Below are 21,425 nucleotides of genomic sequence, written 5' to 3' on the forward strand. Positions count from 1 at the left end.
AAACCCGTGTCATGCCAGAGGGATTTCCAAGAAGACAGAAATCCCCAAACAAGCAAACAACAACAACAACAAAACCCAAAGCAAATTTGGTGGCAAGTAGAGGAAAGAGCATACAGCTTGTTTTTATTTAAACTATTTTTCTGTACGCCCTGAGCACATACTTGCATCTGCATTGCCAACAGTGTTCTGAACATTTAAATAGGAACTTTACTTTTCAAATGCAGTTAACATCACATTAGAAAGAAGCCCAAAGTTTTAGTAAAAGCAAAGCACAAGCAGCTGTTAATACAAAAACATACATTAAATTAACTGCTATACCTTTCATTCAAAACTTTTCAAAATATCTCACTCAAAGAAAATGTCTTCCCTTAAGCTAAATTTTCCATTATCGCATAGGAAAACCAGCACCTTATACTTTTTTGTGCCTTCTTTACTTTAGTGACAAGCTAAAAGCAGTGAAAAATTATTACCACGCACTACAGCCTGGACACAAGCAAACACAGGAGTACTTGGGCTCCCAACCAGTTGTACACAAACTCTTTGAGCAACCCCCACATTGTTGCTCCATGGTGAGGAACAGAGAACTACAGAAGAGTTTGCTCCTTATTTCTTGAAAAAAAAAAATAAAAGCAAAAACTTCCCTGGTATGACCGTGGGATAAAGATGACCCATTTTGTTTAGCTACTCCTCTAGAATCAGACAATAACAGCTGCCCTCTTGCTTTGCTCTCCCGGGGGATATCACAAGAAAGATAAAAGAGAATAACCAAAACAACGTCTGCCTTTCCTGGCTGTATTACAGCAAAGGAAGCTTCTCAGTGGTTTCAGCAAAGATTGAGTAGAAAATATGCAGAATGGCACTCAATTCTAATTTCTCTCATCTCTCTGTGTTGCACTGAAACATGTGCAACAGGGGTACCTAAAAATTATTTGCAGAATGTGAAAAGGTTAGTAGAGAAGCTACAGGGCAGCACACGAAGAGACAGGGCTGAAATGGAAACTATCACACCAGAAAGATGTAGGATTCTTCAAGAATTCTTATTTAAATATTTACATTATAAACATCGACACAAAACTTAAAGATGTACTAATGACATGAAGGTGAGGCACCATCACCCTGAGGCACAGGGGAGGAGCAAGGTACCATATTGAAACAAACATAACTGACATAATGGAAACAGCATGAAATTCAATAGAGCAAAATACAAGCTTGAACACTGCAGCAAGGATTTCTGTTAGAAACCAAAATACCGTCATGAAAATTATTACAGATCAGAATGGGCTGATCACAAAATGACTACAAGTCACCATCATCAGCCTAAAACAAGGAGACAAAAACTTTTCAGCAGGGAGGTTTTAAAAAAAAAAAAAAAAAAGGGTAACTGATTTTGGATGTTCTTGCATTTTTTTAATGATTTTCTATACATGCACACACATACAAATACTTTAACATCTTCAAGCTCATGTAGAACTTACTACTGTCAGGTTCATTCATTCTGAATAGTCTTTTCTTTTAAAAGCAGATACACAGCAATCAATTAAATTATTCAAAGCAAAGCATTTATCAATACGAATATATGTAGAAGTAGAAGGTGCAAGGAAAGCTATGTTGTATGGCTTATATTGAAAGACTGATTTAAAGCAGCTTTTTAGTCCACACAATGGAGAGCATTTACTGGTATCTTCCACATAATTTTTTAAATTTTAATATAATGCATGAAAGACTTTAAGAATCAAGTAAAAATAAGCATAAGCACGATCATGGGAAAAACAGCAAGAATTAGAAAATTTGTTGATAGCATGGCTTATCAATATAGAAAAAACTAAAATTACTGAAATAATCTACCAGACATGATTAAATATGACCAAAAAATATAGCTGCACGTGGTAAAAATAACGTGAAATACGTCTCTTCATCATTTCAAAATGCTATCAGAATAGGACACCAGGAGAAGTCTGTCCTTTTCAAAGGTACCTGCTTTTCCAAATACATTACCATTTCAAATTTAAAGACTAAATATTTATATATGTATTTCCATCAATATTTAAAGTAACAACATAGGCTGTGTGGTAAACACTAGTTTTTCTATACTAACTTGCTTTTTGAAACTGTTATGAAAGTAATTGACAATTTTTTTTTACTGTCTTTGAGTCATATAATTTCAGAATATATATTGGCAAAATAAGTATTTGCTCAACCTAGCGGGGCATTTGCTAATTTGAACTCAACTTTTTCTTTGTCTGTATTTTGTTCTGGTCAGTCAGGTACTTCCTACATTCTAGTTACTGCAGAACTAATTAATGATATATTCCATGCAACTCCATAAGCCTTTTTGATAAATTGCAACAGTAGATTTTATCACAAAGACATGCCCAAAGAAACCTTATTATAAATGTGAGCTCAGAGATCCGTATGTGGATATTTTTGGTCATACCCTGTACTGCATTAGTCTACTATCTTTTTTCCATTACTGGCTTGAGCATTCAAGTCTTTTTACTCACTTCTGTGCTCCCTGAGACAACAGCTTTGTCCACGTTCACCGATAGCTGCTCTTCAGTCTGGCAGACTCCCAATGACCACTCCGCACAGCGGTGATGAGCCCAGCAATGACCTAATGCGTTACGAGAGAAAAAGAGCTTTGGTTGTACAACTCTGTCAAGCACTTCCTCTAAGTATGGAACTTAGTTCTGGTAGTAAATACTTGCCAGATAAAATGAACAGTCTCTCTTCCTCCTGTTTTTCTTGTTGCAACATTTAATGCCCTTATTATCAGGCACTAAATATATTGCCATTACTATCAGACACTAAATACACTGCAATTTTTTTGATACATAACACATCTTCCTCTTCACTTCAGCACATTCTGTGTATCTGCTTCTAATTTTCAGATGCCTGATCATATAATCATAACAGTAGGGTGTATATGCAAAGTTTGTGTGCGAGACACACATGCAGAATCCACTGTAGATAACGTTTGCCTATATATGTATTCTTGACTTACGACTGACCGGATACAGATCCGTATGTTAATCTAGAACATGCTCACATGATGCTCTAGAATTCTACACAAAACTTTTAAAAGCTCAAAATACAGCATGAACAGAAACACCATATAAATGACTGAGAAAACTGTGTCAAAACAACAAATGCATTATAAAGATATAATTAGAATTATTATCTACCTAACAAAGCAATTCAGAAGTTGCAGAATTCAACAGGTATCTCTTAAAAGAAGTTTCTAATTATTTAATTCTGGGAAAAACAATGTAAATGATGCATACTTCCAAAGGAATTCTGTGACAGCTTTGTACTAGATTCAAAACGATGCTTTACATTAGCTGTTGAAATTAGGCTCTTGGTCAGCTCAATCATTCAGCAACAAAAAAACTCTGTAAGGGCCTGGGAAGAGTCATCTACAGATAACAACCTAAAACAATTCAGATTGACAACCCCTCCCCCCGCCCATCCATACACACTATGGTATAACTATTTAAAACAAACCAGTAAATTTTATTTTTTGTTTTTAATTAGACTTTGAAAAGAATTTCCACATTCATGAAAGAATGACCTTTATATTATTGCACAAATATATTTCCATTTTTGAGGCAAAATACTGTGAGTGGACTACTGGCATCAAAGCATTTGGACATAGATGCTTTCTGAAAAAGTAATTCATAACTGAGTAAAAATAAAAGTTCCATTAAAATGAAAGAGCAGATGACAAATTGGACAGTTTTCTGACAGAAAACCTGCAGATACTGGAAACATGCGAGTGTATTATGCCTCTATTGCTCTAGCAATACTGCTCTTTCAAATCTTCCATTCCAATATCTCTGGTAGCCCTGCATTAGCAGCAGATTAGGTAAAGCCACAGGATTAGGACTTTTAAGAACTATATTAAACCCTGTCTCATTTCTTTTTCCTTTTCTCCCCAAAACAGAAGCATGATAGTGAAGATATTACTACCTGAACACCAGTTCAGCAGGAGATTACAAATACTTCCCCATACAAAGCTGACAATGATTCTGTCCAGTACTTGAAGAGGAGACTACACGAAAGCGCCACGTAACACTGGCAAAAGCTACAAAAGCATCATCAAACACTTGACAAACACCAGAGCACAGAAACCCAACAGCTGAAAAACTTCACTCACTGTCATTGTAGCTATCGTACTGCTACTGGATGGGAAAAAAGGATAGCAACATATCTTACCTGTTGGCTCAAATAAGGCTTGAACATCAATGTCATCTGGTAAGCCAACTAAACTGAGTTCATCCCAAAATTTGACAACCTGATCGTCAGAAGCAGTTTGGGTGCTTACACTTGTACATGATGCTATACTCGATCGAGATCTGTATCGGGGAGCAGAAAAACAAACTTAGAAGTGACCACGTTCTTTGTTCAATTAGCTTGAGATTTATAAATGATCCAAAACTCAGGGACGGTGAGTATAAATTTTTCCGAACATGATAAAATGTAAATCAACATGAAGGAAAATCTTTCTTCCTCATACTTTAGCCCAACATTTTTCCCAGTAACAAAGTATTTAGTTAAAGCTGCTACTCAATAAACAAAAAAAAGTGCTTGGTAAAATACCCCTTTCCCCAGCCTGCTCTCTTCCAATTTTTCAGGACACACGTGCGTCTTTTTTTAAAGTCCACTTCTGTTTGATATTAAAAGTTGCCCAACCCTAGGAATGGAGAATTAGGTAACAGCAAACAGTCTGTATTACTCTGGGGAAGAAGAGATGTGGAAGGAAGAAAAGAGAGTGGTGTAAGTGGCGAGCACCAGCTGCGGCTTTCATATGGCCCCCTCCCTGCAGCCGTAACAGCTGGTCCAGGGTACAGCACTGACAGTATCCTCAAAGGAGACTGCCACGGCCAGAGGTAAGGCGCCTAGATAAAATACAGCAGCCATGGGGAGAAGGCAGAAAAAAAGACCAGGAGTGAAAAAGCTGCTTGGAAATAAATACCTTTATCCAATGCCATCAAGATGTTTTTTAAAAAAGGGGGGGGAGGGGGGAGCAGGAGGAAAGGAGTGTGGGGGAATTGAAAAATGCAGTGATATAGAGACTACTATATCGTGCTGACATGGGAGGATCTAGTTTATAACCTTATTAATTTGTTCCCTAAATTCTAATCTCAACAGAAAACAATTAATAAAACTCAGATGACACCATTAAGAAAAATAAAAAAGAAGTGATGATTCCTCCTCCTGCAGGCAAAAACCTATTCTTGGACACCTAAGGATGTGCATTAGGCTTACCGAGAAGAGAGACCTGATCTCTGACGCTTCAGTGGTTGGTAGGAAAGGCGGTGCTGCGTTTTCTATTAAGGTAGGTTGAACTTCGTTATTTCCCCCATTAAGAACTCAAACGTATGCGTTTGCTGTTACTTTTGAGTTTCCAGAGTTGAGACAGCACAAAACCACCTCTCTTTCCTGACTGCTCTGCTGCTTATAACCTCTACAAAAAGGTGCTGAAAAACAACCTATCTCCAATAAGCCAAGAGATACAGTCAGCACTGGAATTTTAACCTACGATAACTTTGCCTTCCTGAAAACCATGCATGCTTTACTTCAGCAATTACATTCAGAAACACGTGAAAAAAAACTTGGTGGGGGGGAGTACCATCCCCCTTGTACCACAAAGTTTAAAAATTTTCCATTATTACATGGTCTCTGCATAACCCAAGTCATGACGGAAGCTGAACATTACAAAAGAAACCCAAACTTGTTAACTCTGGCAGCATCACCATGAGCCTCGCCTTACTAAAGGATGAAATGAACCCATTCTGTTCAATAAAGCCGGCTCCTGAACACCGCCCGTGTCCAGCGGAGCCACTTCTAACATTAACCTGCCCCTCAAAACGCAGGCGTTAAAATGCACATTAAGAAAAAACCAAATCCCAGCCAACGAGGCGTTTTTACTGAGATGAAAGCTTCCTCACAGGGCCTAACTGATCCGCTGAACCAACCTGGCCCGCAGCTCCACAGCTGGAGCGTGGCCGGCCGGACTCGAGGGCCAGCGGCCCCGCCCGGCCCGCGCCGCCACGGCCCCTCAGGCAGCGGCGGCCCCGGCCCCTCAGGCGGCGGCGGCCCCGGCCCCTCAGGCGGCGGCGGCCCCGGCCCCTCAGGCGGCGGCGGCCCCGGCCCCTCAGGCGGCGGCGGCCCCGGCCCCTCAGGCGGCCCCTCCTCACGGGCGGGCACGGCCGCCGCCGCCTCCCTCATTGTTCCCTTCCTCGGCCGGGCCCCGCCGGCTGCCGGCGGCCCCGCGCCCGCAGCCAATCCCCGGCCTCCAGCGCGGCGCGGCCGGGCCCGCCGCCCCGCTCCCCGCCGCCCCGCTCCCCGCCGCCCCGCTCCCCGCTCCCCGCCGCCCCCAGGGCTGCGAAGCCCTGAGCCGCGCAGCCGGCGCGGAGCCGTCGGCACGCTGAGGGGCTAACCGCGGGGACAGCCCAAGCCCGGGGTGCCAGAGTCCCCGTACCCGCGGGAACACTCGGGTGCGAGGGACTGAAAAACAGGCGTCTCCCACCGGGCGCGTCCGGCGTGCCGTCGCCAGGCTCAGCCGCGCGCGGAACGCAACTCCACCGCGGAGCCGTGGACGCTCCCGTCGTTTTTCAGAGTGACTGGAAGGTGGAACCAGCCTGAGAGGGCTCGGGACGCTGCCCTTTCGATGGCTAAAACCACCCTGCCGGGAAACCTGCCAACGAGCAGGTTCTTCTGAAGGGCAGGGAAGATGTGCTGTGTGCCAATAACGCGCTGCCGCCATTGCAAGGGCCGGCTTTGGGCGGCAAGGGGAAAAGCTTCAACGAGACGGGCTTCCAGTTACCCCGGCCTACCAAGCACACAAGGTGTCAGAAGTCCATTATCTCCTACTTTCACTTCAACCTCACGAGCAGATCTGTGCTTTACCACAACCATGTTTCTATTCTGTGTTCTTCCAGAGTCAAGATTCTCACTGGAGGGGAGAAGCCAACCAATCTTTAAAACGCAGAAGAGACAGCTACTCCTATATTGCTTGCGTTTTGTTTTTTTTTAAAAAAAAACACCCTAATATTAATGAACCGCATTGTGCAAATGCAAGTTATTTGCCTACTGCAGTGTAGTATCTGTAAAGATGCTTCCTGAACTTTATGCAAAACAAAAAAATACGCATTTATTGTAGAACAGACTTACTTCTTCTGTCCTCTTTGTTTGCGCGGCACTGAGTTTTGCCTTGGAGTTCTCTCGCAAGCTCCATCGGTGCTGTCGCTGGCTTCACTCTTATTTAAAGGCTGGTTTTTCCATGGGATAACATACCCAGGAGTTGGACTGAATTGTTTTAAGTCTCCTTGTCCTAATGAGCTCCGTTCTCCACAGTAACAAAAGGCGCAGAGTTGTTCACTGCGAAAAGGAAGAGAATTACTTTTGGGGGGGCAGGAAACGGCAGAGGATACCCCATCAAAGAGCAACTTTCATGCCAATTTAACCCTTTATAACAGAATAAAAGCTCCCAAGTGCTGTCAGGTATCAGAATTCATTATTTCCAGCTAATTTAAAGTTATGTTAAAAGAACTTTTTTGTTCACAAAAGTGCATGATTAAGAAAACAATCCCCCCCATAATATTCAAATGGTTAACATAACCCTTCTGTTCAAAAATTCTGTATCTCTAGACACACACTTGCTAAAAGGTGTCGGAAAACAGGGCAAAAAAAAGAATGGGCGGAAGACCTTAATTAACACCTCACACCCATTAGAAGAATTCAGCATTGCCATCACAGAAAAGGCAAAGCTCTGCCTTTCTGAACGCAGAACATTACTACGCATAGACCCTTCTGTAAGTACATACACCTTACGTGTAACACAATGTGCAAATACTATACACCGAAAGGTTTAATGAAACATGGAAAAAAATGGAATAATGAGAAAACCACAGCAATGGCTACAGTCACACATACCAGGGCATACGACATACACAAATCCAAATAGCCTCATATAATATTTAAAACCAAAACAATACCTGAAAGTTTTACTAGAGGAAATTTACATTTCCAGAACTGTGACCGCTACAATATCCCTGTACCATTTGCAATTATGTTTTAACATGCATAACATAGCAACAGCATTGAAATGACAGCTCTGACAGCGCTCCTTGTGTCACATCATATGGAAGTTACTGAAAAATATTTCTGTAATAAACATACCCACAAACTTAAAATGTGAACTTCTGCAACTAATGCAGTTTGCATTAAAGGAAGCCCATTTAACACATCTTTTTATGCTGAAATGAGCAGTTCTGTTTCCTTCATATTTATGCCCCTAAGACCCCAGAAAGATGCCTCAGGGAATCAGGCACTTGGATAGAGCCTTGGTGTAGCCTGGATCCCATTTGAATAGATTTTAGTGTGTCTGCAAGGTGGCACATTGGGGTTTGGGGCACTCTGTGTTGGCTGGGTGGGTGAGTGGAGGGAGGTAAGGTGGAAGAGAAAACCTTAAGGCTAAACTCCTGTATAATATTCACTAAATTCTGGGGAAAAAAATATGGAGCACCTGTGCTTTTCAGCCAGGTGAGGCAAGAGCAGCAACAGAAAGAGGCGAAAAGCAGAAAGTTCCAGTTCGGAACAGAAGACACTGAGAACCCAAAGCAGCCCCTTAGATTTGGTTTAAGACACTCTGGGACGGGTCTTTTTGCCCTCACCATAGGGCAATGGTAGAGCAGGGGGGAAAAAAAAGGAAGAAAGAAAATACAAGTGAGTATGTAAAATGCCTTTGAACTTCTCTGCTATTACAGTACTGGTAATACCAGACAGTCAGATGCTAAGGAAGGGAGCAGCATGTCATGAGCCCAAAATGAGGCCCAGAATGAAGCCCAGTACTTTTACGTATGCTCTATAGGTAGGACTGCACTTTCCCTAAGGCAGACAGACCTTTGGGGACACGCAGGTTGGTGGGCAGGTAAAATAGGTCCCATCATGGTACTCAAATTAAGACCCTACCATAGTACTGTTAGGAAACATTCATCCTCATATTCATGGCCTCGGTCGCACATCCCTCGCTGATCCTGCCTGAACACAGGACCTGCATGAGCCAGCACAACCCCCGGACCTGATGGTAAATGTCTGACACGTTCCAGAAATCTTTAGAAAAAGGTACCCAAAGATAAAAAGATGCAAAGAAAATATGGATAAATGTAGCGCAAGAACGCGGAAAAATGAATAGTTACAGCTAAGCAGTACATATATATGTCTATTTTAAAGCTAGTTTTCAATGTGATAGAGCAACAAATAAATTATTATTTGTATGCCAGTGAATATAACCACTAGACTAGCAGTGAAACGCGATCTGGCCTCGCAGGCAGAGTTCGCACGAAGGGAAAGCAAAGCTATTTATGCTGGTTGAGACTAGAAAGACTTGTGAGGAGACTTAAGAGATTTAAACAGGCAGCACCATGGTATATAAATTACACTAGTTACAAACAGAAGATTATCCACAGTGGAATAAATAATTATTCATACATCCTGTTAGGACAGACTATCACACTCATTAAAAGACTCAAGGATAATTATGACTAAATAAACAAAGCTCCTTAAAGTGAAGTTGTAGCAAATATGCAATGATGTTAAGGTTTATAAAAGAGAAATAGGAAACAGGAATTGGAAAAAAAAAACCCAAACAAACAACAAAACCAAACCTAACTTTTAAAGCGGCACTATCTGAAAAAGGAACACAGGGGTAAAGAAGATATTTCTGGAGCCTGTAAGGCAGCTCTGGTATCACAACTTCCAGCAGTAGCTTTCTGCAGGCAGAGTGAAGTGAAACAACAGGAGCAGCGAGTTTCACAGCTACTCTGCAGCGTGGTGCGGACAGCTGTGAAGCTGTCAAGAATCATATGGTTTGTGCTACTGCTCCTGCTCCAGCAAAGCTGGGGACCGCAGCTGAAGCAAGCGCTGGCGCACTCGCCATGGGGAGGGGGCTGGGGGAACCCTTCGCTAAAGGTTTGCGAACACACAGATGCAGAAGTAAAAGACAGGAGCAGCAGAACATTCCCAAACCACAGCCAAGAGACTGATAGAGGGGAGGGATTATAAGGGGCGGGGGGGGGGGAGGTTTCACACTTTCCAGGGAGGGTGAGCAGAGGGGCTTCAAATGTATCGGGCACCCAAATAGCTAGAAACAACCAGCAGCAGCGTGCTCCCTGCCCAGCATCTGGATGCTAGGGAGACCCTCCGCAGGAAAGCCACGGTCCTCCGCTTCCCAACGTGTCACGCTGGCGATTTGTCATGCAGTACGAAGTGGCCAGTTCCATCACGTTAGCCTTTTAGGTTTAAGTGCTCAGTAAATATTTTAAGTTATGTCTGTATGGGCAGAAGGTAGAGTTTTTTATTCCTATCATCTGAGGATTGCAGAAAGTACTTACAAATCTACTTTCCATATGTCAATATGCAATTAGAGGATCTAAATCTGTGATGCAAGAAGAACTCTCATACTGAAGATAACAAAATTGAGATACTGGCAACTCTTAAGATCAAACCCTAGATCTGTTATCATAATTAGCATATTTTCAGAACAGGCTAATTCAAAATGGGATAACAAGCAAGAGACGATGTGTCACGTATCTTTTTATAAGCTACTAAGGAAAAAAACGAAAGAGAAAGCTCACCAATACTCCATTTAAGATATATCTATGATGTTCCAAACAAAGATATAAATTCATCATTATTTGTAACTTCAACTTAATTCCTTATTTTCCCAGAACAAATGCTACCTTGTCATATAGGTTTACAATTCCACGGGTGGTTTATTACCAGTAGGTGCTTAAATAACTCACCTCATCCTGAAGGGTTTCATACATCTGTATGCACACAAATTTTTATAACATGATGCAGGAAAAAAAAAATGTTCAAAACAAACCAGACATACAGCTGGGTTTAGGGGAATGCACTAAGAGGCAATAAAGCTAATGTCTGAAGCTAATGTCTGTTCCTACCAAGCCATGAGAGGAGATCCAGGCTTGGATCTTGTCAGAAAGATGCCTTTTCTAACAAGAAACACGTCAATCTCGGCACTTTGCCACAGCCATTTTCTTCTACGAGTTCTTATTTCATCGAGTTGTCCTATCAGTGTCTCTTCCTCACGAAGAATTTACTCAACCCCCTGACAAGAATCGAAGATGCTACAATCCTCCAGTCCACATCCTGACAAAGGAAAACAAAATGCCCTCCAGCCCAGTTAATCCTGGGGGAAGGGAGAAGAACAGTCACTATTTCCTCTCCTTGACCGATGACATACAGTCAGTAGGACTCATTCTAAAACACAGACTTTCCCGTTGAAAGGAGTTAATTTCAACACATGCAGTATTGGGCAACTAGTTGCACAATATTAAATTACAACCAGAGGAGAAACATCTTCTGGTTTGCTTGCAAATATTCAAAGAACTGAAGTAAAATTGACAGTCTCCGAAACGTTAACAGAATTAAGGCCGACCATCAGGATTACCAACACTTCAAGCACACCAAGTGCCACCGTAGCTATACTCCCAAGAGTAAGCAGAAGCCCCTCCTGGATCCTTCCGAGTTGGGAAATGGCACTGGGGTATCCTGTGTTGGCCAACGCTCCTTGATAATAAGCAGATGTGCAGACTGACTTATGCAAACATGTTTTGTTTATGCAGTGTCCCATATCTCACAGATCTACATTTGTGTCTGCATGAGTACTGTGCTGTGCAACTGGTGGAAATCTTTCGATTGCTCCATGTGAGTTAGTGCGACCCTCAACAGTATCAGACTGACCTCTCACTCTCCTGCCTATTTTTCATACCTGGGTAGAAGGCATGGCAGTCTGCAACGATATGGGGCACTGTCACCCACCCACAAATCTGTGTGTACAGCTGGGGCAATAAATTTCCCTTCCTCATTTTCATAGGAATAATTTCCTTCCGTGTCTCCAGGACGCCCATACAGGTAAATCAGAAGAAGCGTGGCCAGCAGGTCGAGGGAGGTGATTCTGCCCCTCTACTCTGCTCTGGTGAGACCCCACCTGCAGCACTGCGTCCAGCTCTGGGGCCCTCAGCACAAGAAGGACATGGACCTGTTGGAGCGGGTCCAGAGGAGGCCACCAAAATGATGCGAGGGCTGGAGCACCTCTCCTACGAGGCCAGGCTGAGAGAGTTGGGGTTGTTCAGCCTGGAGAAGAGCAGGCTGTGAGGAGACCTTATTGCAACCTTCCAGTACTTAAAGGGGGCCTACAGGAAGGATGGGGACAATCTTTTTAGCAAGGCCTGTTGTGACAGGACAAGGAATAATGGGTTTAAACTAAAGAAGAATAGATTTAGACTAGACATAAGAAAGAAATTTTTTACAGTGAGGGTGGTGAAGCACTGGAACAGGTTGCCCAGAGAGGCGGTGGAGGCCCCATCCCTGGCAACATTCAAGGTCAGGCTGGACGGGGCTCTGAGCACCCTGATCTGGTTAAAGCTGTCCCTGCTCACTGCAGGGGGGTTGGGCTGGATGGCCTCTAAAGGTCCCTTCCAACCCAAAGCATTTTATGATTCTATAAATGCCGAGGAAGACAGCAAGTGGCCTATGTTGAGTATGTCTATCGGTAAGACGCTTGAAATTACACAACCCTTTAGTACTAGATGGTGAAGGAGGAAGACTAAGAAAACCCTGTGGCCTCCTGTTCTGCAGAGAGGTGTTAAAAGGTCCCCTTCTTTCAGGAGAACAAGCATGGGGGAATCCAAGCATCCTCCAGAGATTAACTGAAGCTGACAAGAACAGGAGAAATATGAACTCATGGATTCAGCTCAAGAAATGCTCTCCTCTTACCTCTTCTCAAATCCCTCCCAGCCTAGAGTTATCAAAGAAGTTTTACTGTACATTCACCTTTTTAATCAATCTCATTAAAAGCAGAGGTCGTTGTTGCTGTTTAAATAAGAAAAGGCAATGGATTATATCTGAGAAAACCCAAGGCATGGAAATTCCAGTAAGATCCACTAGCTATAACCATTGCCTTAACATTAAACACTAAGTTACAGATGATAACTACTGCCATTTGCCATGATAATGACTGCACTGAGGTTAAAAAGAAAAACAACTGGAAAGAGTAAAAATAAAGATCTATTTCATTCATGCCTTGGGTTGAAAAAGAAGGTGAAGAAGGTGGGGTTTTTTTTCTATGAGTTAGCTTGTTTTTAAAGGAATTATGCAGTAATTTTCCTCAGTGTCTGGAAATGTCTTCAGGATGTCTTTTTCACACACACTTTAACATTTTTGAAAGGTGAAACTGAGAAGCATAAAACCTTGGGTTGTGCTGGCAAAGTTGTTACAGAAATCTAAAATGTTTTTAACATCTATTTCTCACAATTAAAATTAAGCTCAGCACAATGAAATGGAGTATTTGGGAGCAAAACAGAACTTCAGAGCGTCGTTTGTACTGATTACCAAAGCAGACTGATGAGAATTGGCCTTGAGAATTCTCCTCCCGCCTAACCCTGTTAGTAGTTTGAACATATGTTAAAGGGCTAAATTAAACACTACAGGGTACCTACTATTTATTTAGCTACGCCAAGTTGCGCTAATGCACAAACTACTTTGCCTTCACTCTCGTTTTATGTTGTTATTTAAAGAGTAAATTGTTTTTCTCCTTAGTGAAGATACACCACTGTATCATTCACGTAAATTCAAATCAAAACCTGCAAGCTGGATTTTAAGTGAAAAAAAGACTTGTGGCTTAAAACAATGCCAGGGGTCTGCATCAGTGCGAGTTCTAATATATGTGAGACATTCACAGAGGTGAAGCTATTCTAAAACTCAGGGGTTTAGATTAGGCTTTCCAGCTTCATCTAAATATCCTGTAAATATCTGGACCTCGATAATGAAGAAGCTTGAAAGGAAACTACTGAAGAAAACTCATTAGGTGATGCATAACAACTTCACACTGATAAAGGGTTAACAACCCAATAAATCACCCTTCTGAATGAATGATACTGAGGATAGAGAAGGATGAAAAGTGCAACATCGAGATACCACGAAGAAAAAGATGCAAAAGTTCTCAGCTGCAAGCTATATTTAAGTGTTTGACATGCAAAGTGTTCTCTTTCCAATAGGAAAAAGAATCACAGAACAACTTGCAATTTTGAAGTGGTTTGACACTATTACACAGAGTTGGTTTTGAAATGAGCATTTAACTTGCGCAGCACAATTCCTTTAAAAAAAGGAGGGCGGGAGGGAGTTCGTATGAACTTTAGGTGAATAATTTTAAAACTTTAAGTTTGCACAAAGCAATTAAACTGCATTAGACAATAATTGCTTTCCAATTTTTTCAAACCAGCACAGTTGGAGTTCTACAGCCATATAATCAACTTAATGATACTCTTCTCATTTGAAAAAAAGAAAACATCACCCTCCAAACACCACCACCAAAACAACATTTTACTGACATTTTAAAATTTAAAAAAATATGAAAATATGCTCTTATTCACCATCAATATGTGTCAGCTTTAATTTAAACAAATGTTTAAAGCTCGGTTAGGATTTCACATACCCTAAATGCAGGCGGGGCTACCAGAATGCCAGCGCTGAACAAAGTGAATTTAGAGGTCTACTCCAAGTCCATCTACAAATCATTCTTTAATGTCCAACTGAACTGACTTGTACTCTCAAACAAAAATCCCATACAGAATGCAACTGTGAGCATACCCGAAGGATGATACTTTACACAATTCTGAGAGGTGATCTAACCTGCAAGTGATAAAACCCAAATAAAAAGTCCGGTGGCCTGTTATCTTTGGTGTGCCTTTGTGCCCAGAAAGTATTGTCTGTTCAAGCCAAATTCCCTCTCTTCACAAATCAACATAGATCACACCAAAACCACATAAACCTTGAAGAGGTGGCAGCACCTCTTAGGAGGCAACTTCATATGCACACTAAGTAGGATCTCACTACCTGAAAATTACTGAAATTTAACATATACCAAGTTGGCTTTAAATAGCAGGTTTTCAAGAAAGTTTCATCAAAATTGTCAGTCACGTTAGGGAATGGAAGAACATGCTGTTCTGCATAATACAAACTTTGCGTTTTTTCTTTGGAAATACGTTTACAGAAGAGATGAAATGTAACAAAGTGAGACTCTTCAGTCAAAACTGTGTTGGGTCAGATTAAAAGTCCACCCAGCCCTGTATGGTCAGTGTTAGAAATAGGATAAGCAGATGCACAGGGAATATTAAAGAGCAGGGCAAACATATGATAAGAACCACGACTCCCAGCACTTTCAGTTCAGGGCCTCCCTGTATCAGCTGTGATTCCTATATATCCAGTAATTCTCAGTTTCTCTTCCATGAACTTGGCCAGTCTGCTCTTGAACTCACATAAATTTTCAGCAATCCACAACATCCTTTGGCAAGGATTTCCATGTCACCCTGGACAACTACCTGCTGTGCAAAGAATCATGTCCTTTTATTTTGCATCTGGCTCTTATAAGTTTCATTTGACAACCCTCAGTTTCTTGCATTAAAAGAAACTGAACAGTCAAGATACAGCCACACTCCCCACGCCACATATGATTTTGAAGCTTCTTATCTTCCTCCTCCAATCTCTTTTACAGACTGAGGGGTCCTAGATTACTTAACTGGAAGCTACTCCAGATCTTTGACCAACCTTTCTGCTGTTCTGTGAAACTTCTTAAGATTTACTACATTCATTTTTGAAGTTACAGACACACTTTCCGTAACTCTATGAAAATTAGTCCAAACTCATTTCTCCAAATGTTTCTAACCTCACCAAGTAGGTCACATGTGCTCAAGCAAAGCTTTTAGCATGTCAAAGCTACAAGCTCAAAAATTCTCTCTTCACTAAGCACACTCCATTCTCTCTCAGCCCCTACGTGCAGGCAGACTCCATATGCACCACCCTTACCCTGTGAACAAACGTCCTTCTGGCAAAGGTTAGAGACACTCACGGGGATCATCTCTGCAACTACAGCTCAGGGACGCTGTGAGTCCAGATTTTGCCATTTAAATTACCTGTACTTTCAATCAGCTGTGAAATGGAGGCGAAGGAAGGAATGATGAATGAATGGGCAGGGCACAACAGAGGGCTTGCTGTGCGAGGGAAATGGAAGGTGATGGGGAAACAGGACAATTGCCTGTGGGGCGTAATACAAACCACACAGAAAGCCAAAGGGCGCAGGAAGAGAACACAGCCGCAGCTGACAAGCAAAATGAACAAGAAGATGGAGAAAGGGGTGAGAAGAAATACCATGTTGCAAACACCTGTCTGGGAGCCACTGGAGGTGGAGTGATGGAAAATGCAGATCAGGCGAAGGGCCAAAAAAGAAGAAACCGTAACTGAGTGGGCACTGAAACAATGATTAGAACTGATGAGCAGAGACTAGGATTAGAAAAGTAAAGAGAATGGGAATATGATGAGGAGTCGACAACATGAAAAAAGACAGGAGTCTGACAAAGAAAGCTGAAGGCAAAAAACAAACAGAAAAGGTGACATTTGGAAGAAATGAGAGAAGACACTGTATTCACTCAACACTGGAACAGAACTAAAGATTCCAGACTCTCAACATCGCTTGTGATTAACATGTATCTGTGCAATCCTCTGACAAAGTAGGCATCCCATCCACTTCCGAGCTTGGTCGACATGGGACACTGCTGTCACTCCTGCAGCACGGTCTGACAGACTGCCAGCCATGAAATCCTGCTCGTGGGATGCTTCTGTCTCTCTGACTGCCATCTCTCAGAGGGAAGAACATCTGTCCAGTCAACAGAGCTGACCTGCTGGCGCTAGGCTTGCTGCCCGCCAGCGGCAGGACAGCTGCATGTAAGCAGGCAGGCCAGACCCAGGTGGAGACAAGCAGCCTTAGTAGGATGGGAGAGAGACAGAAAAACTGCCTTAAAACATCCGTGAGAGGCTGAGAGTGGGACTCCAGAAACCTGGAGCGCCTGCTCACACAAGGCAGGAGATATTTCTAAGTATGGTTTCTGTGGTCGGACCATCTTGTGTAACAGATTAATTCAAGGAGCAAAGGTCCGTGCAACTTAAAGGCCCAGTCATGAATGTCATTGATCATAGGTATCAAATCCCACAAGGCACAAGTTCTGCATGACAGCATTAAACACATTATGGTCACAATGTCAGCTGTTCAACCTAAGAAAAAGGCAGGATTAGCTGCCTGTGAAACCTTTCTTTGGCCCCATTTGTGCAATATGCCTTCTGTGCTTCAAGAAAGATGCGGACCATCTGGAGAGAACTCAAAACAGCAAGAAGAATCAGAGCTCAAGAAAACATCATCTACAAAGAAAGCATGAACAAATTTGGGATTTTTGTTCTGAAGTAAAGCATGCTGGGGAAATAGACCGAGAGCCTTTTGCACAAATCAATCCTCCATTATCTTTGGCAGATGGTACAAGTAGTAATGGGATAAACCCAGAACGAGGAGAGTGGGGGTTAGATGTGAGGAAAGTGTTTCCAACAGTAAAAAGAAAGAAAAGACTGGAAGGGACTGTTCAGGGAAGATCTGGAGTTTTTATTATTGGAAGACTTAAGAGCAGTTTCTGTAAACTTCTGTCAGGAATGACAGCAGTGGGTACCTGCCTTGGAAAAGGAGGTGAACTAGATGACTTTGAAAGGTCCCTTCCTGCCCTATGAATCTGAGGTAGAGCTCCTTTAACAACGGTCTGTCATAAAATTCTTCTTGAGACCATTTCCCTAGTCAATGCATGAACAGACAGGATGGACAAACGGTAAATATTTAACTTTTTTTCTCATTTTTCAGTGTGTGGTCTTAGTCGTTACCTACTGACAATATTCAAATTGTGCCCCACAAGCCAAGTCAGTAATTTCATTCTGGGCTAGACTGGTCATTGATGTAATGATGAAATATTACTTCACTGATACTAAATAATTCATTTTTGTAACACAAAGGAATGCTATCTCCACTTTGCAGATGTAGAAGTCAATCACTGACTTCAGAGGAAGATGTAAATGCTTCCATGGATCTAGATCTGGAAGTGTAAAGGCAAAACTCTGCAATGATTTCAAGCGCCCTGTTTTGTGCATAAGGTCCATTCTCTGCAGAAAGAATTCTTGTAGAAAAACATTCACATAAAACTACAAACTGTTTTGTAATACATACATGTGCATGAAAAGAAATAATAAGAGTTTCAAAATTAATCTTAATACTGGTATCTCCTAAAATATGTGCTTGACTTTGCAACTTTAACAATTTTTAAACATATTTTTAATATTAAATATTTTATCTAACTTCCTCCTGCCTAAAGATCTAGCTCCTCCTTCCATCACTGTGGTGTGATTCTGTCCAGATTATCTAATCTCTCTGCCACCCCACAATTTTTTTTCCCACTGAGTGTTGCAAATTTCGTAATGCGCTTTCTTTGAAGATTTGAAAAAAAAAAAAAGAAAGAAAAAGATAAGAAAACAAAAGATAAAGAAGTTCACTGCTACTTTTTCACCATTTTCTTTTTTCACAGTCAACAGATGTTCACCAACCACTTCTTTTCGATGGAATAAACCACCCCAGCCCTCCACCTCCAGACTCCAAATCTGATCTTAGCAGCAGCAACAAAAAAAGGGGGAATAGTGCAATTGGTCTGGAATGAAAATTACGTGCTTTGTCCAATTACAAGTGAAGCAGGAAAGCAGGAAGGTGTGTTGCCAGGTTTTTTTTGTAGTTTTAGCGACAGTTTCACAAGAGCAGATATTTAGCAGACCAAAGTACCAAAATCAAAAAAGCTGTGTGAAAACCTCAGCTTCTACTTATTTATTTTAAGAATGTTCTGTCTTCATGATTATGGCAAAAGGACTGGAAATGTGCAGTTAATGCAATTCACAGTCTCTGAAAGTAGACGGAAAGTAAAATGAATCAAAAGGTGTTTTGTTCTTCTATGAAATTGTGTTTCTAGGCCATTCTTGTTAGCTTTTAATGCTTGGAGTTGACAATGCGGGAAACAGAGGAGGAAGGTAGAAGTGGGCTCTGCTGTAAGTCGCAGCCGGTTTCTGGCTGCTTGCCTGCCTCATGGGCTGCACTTCCCCTGCTCTCTGCAGGCAGCACAAACCAAGGGAGCAGACTCCTTTCGAAGAAGCTGGATTCCGCTCAGCCATAAGTCCTGGGCTGACAGGAGCTTCTCACAAGGCTTATAAAAAGAAAAAGGGAACAACCGAAGGAAAAGGCTCCAAAACGCATGACGCTCATGATATATAAGAGCTGGCAGCATTCCTTTTACCACTGCCAGGCTTGACAGTTTATCTTTGCTTGATGTTATTGCCCTCCCTGCATGTGGTCAATAATTCACTCATTCCTTCTCAGCATACACACAAACACACGCCTCACCCCTTTCAGCCTCCCTACCCCAGTATGGCTCAGATACTATGTATTTTAATGGTTTTTAGCACATTGCTTTCTGAGCACTAATCCTGAATCTGCTGTTAAATTCCCCACCCCAATCCCATTTGCAGTTAACAGTTCTCTTGGGCTCCCATATCCCACCTCAGAAAGGTTCCAACATTGACCATTTTCTCAGTCGCCTTTCTCTTGAATGCTCTTAATTTACCCTCAATCTCAGGAGTGATCCAGACAAAAACACCACACAAGCCAAGCTTTGGATAATTTCTCAGCTACTGAAATCCCCATCCTAGTTCTGATATATCCTACCATGTTCAAATCACTATTTTTCAATAGCAAATTATTCATTTGATTTAAAAGGCTTCAATTTATGCCCCATGTCCTGTGCTTCTCTAACTCCTTTATCTCCACTACCAAAGACAGAAACCCAAAATTGTCTTATACTAATCTCTGAAAAAAGTGATGCAAAAGTAGCTCCACCTTCACCTGCATCTACTTCTGGTGGAGGCTCTGGTTCTTTTCTGTGTTCTAGGCAATTTCTGCACTGTCTGTTAATAATATACTCCCATAATTCTCCTACGTCTCACATACCTAAATTTATTTCTAAATAGATAAACATTTCCACTGGATTAAGTTACTTATACTATAAAATAGAAACAGAAAAGCTGGGGGGGGGGGGGGGGGGAAGATGAAGCTGATGAGTATGATTAATTTGGAAATCAGCTTCAAAACTACTTCCCCAAGTTACAGGTTTAAAGTGTCTATGGAGTCACACCTTATCCTAAATCTTGATACATTTCCTCCCACTGTTACACAACCAGACGTCATCAGCATGTGTTATTTCACACATCGTATTTTCTAAGAGAAGGGAGTTAAGCCACCCAGAATCCGGTCCTCCTACCCCTGCGCAGCTCAGTGTCAGAGTCAGCACACCATAGATGATGATACATTGATCAAGAAGCCACAGATCAGAAGAGGCTTTCTTCTGCTAGGCTTCAAGACGCAGTGCCAAAAAAACCCTGACATCTATTTTTTTTTCTACCGATGACTGTTATGAGAATGTCAATGACTTCTGCAACTAACACCAATTCTGCATCTGGAAGCAAAATTACTTGGGATCAGAGAAACCTATGACTCAATTAACTGTTTCACATCTCCTTAATACATTTCTTTCCAAAATGTCAGAGGCAGGGTGTCCTGGTTTCGGTTGGGATAGAGTTAATTTTCTTCCTAGTAGCAGGCACAGTGCTGTGTTTTGGATTTAGGAGGAGAATAATGCTGATAACACGCTGATGTTTTTAGTTGTTGCTAAGTACTGCTTATGCTAGTCAAGGACTTTGCAGCTTCCCATGCTCTGCCAGGTGCACAAGAAACTGGGAGGGGGCACAGCCAGAATAGTTGATCCAAACTGCCCAAAGGGTGATTCCATACCATAGGATGTCATGCTCAGTATAGAAACTGGGGGGGGTTGGCTGGGGAGCCGCGATCGCTGCTCGGGAACTGTCTGGGTATCGCTTGGCGGGTGGTGAGCAATTGCATTGTGCATCACTTGCTTTGTATATTATTATTATTATTGTTGTTGTTGTTGTTGTTTTATTGTTACTACTATCATTACTATTTTACTTTATTTCAATTATGAAACTGTTCTTCTCTCACCCCAGGAGTGTTTCTCACTCTTACTCCTCCGATTCTCTCCCCCATCCCACCAGGGCAGGGGGAGTGAGCGAGCGGCTGCGTGGTGCTGAGTTGCTGGCTGGGGCTAAACCACGACACAGGGTCTGATCATTGTTATTTTAATTAAAAATTAATAGTACTTAGCTTTTTAACACTTTGATTGGCCAAAGCAATGGGCCTATTATAGCCTTTCAATCTTGACTAATGAAAATCAACACTTCCACTTGCAAGGAAGAGTAAGTTGAGGGCAAATAAGGGTTGGTTCAAAACCATATGGAAGTTTTTTTAGAAGACTGTTGTCCAGCTTTTAAGAAACAAGTTTATGGCTAGGGAAAGCGCTGTTATCAACTATTCATGATAACAGCAAGAAAGTAACCTTGAGAAGAACAGACAGCAGATGAAACAG

General features: G+C 41.9%; 1 protein-coding gene across 11 annotated transcripts in view; it reads right to left on the minus strand.

Annotated features, from left to right (window-relative positions):
- The window catches only part of KMT2C (lysine methyltransferase 2C), a 204,359-nt gene that overhangs the window by 119,221 nt on the left and 63,713 nt on the right, over positions 1 to 21,425 (minus strand). For all 11 annotated transcript variants that reach the window (XM_075728169.1, XM_075728178.1, XM_075728177.1 and 8 more), the window contains exons 4-6: positions 7,174 to 7,380; positions 4,213 to 4,352; positions 2,502 to 2,611 (exon numbers count right to left, since the gene is read on the minus strand). In XM_075728169.1, the coding sequence (XP_075584284.1) occupies positions 2,502 to 2,611; positions 4,213 to 4,352; positions 7,174 to 7,380 (457 nt within the window). The remainder of the gene's footprint in view (positions 1 to 2,501; positions 2,612 to 4,212; positions 4,353 to 7,173; positions 7,381 to 21,425) is intronic.

Source organism: Pelecanus crispus, chromosome 2 (assembly GCF_030463565.1).
Source record: "Pelecanus crispus isolate bPelCri1 chromosome 2, bPelCri1.pri, whole genome shotgun sequence".
In the NCBI taxonomy this organism is placed as follows: Eukaryota; Metazoa; Chordata; class Aves; order Pelecaniformes; family Pelecanidae; genus Pelecanus; species Pelecanus crispus.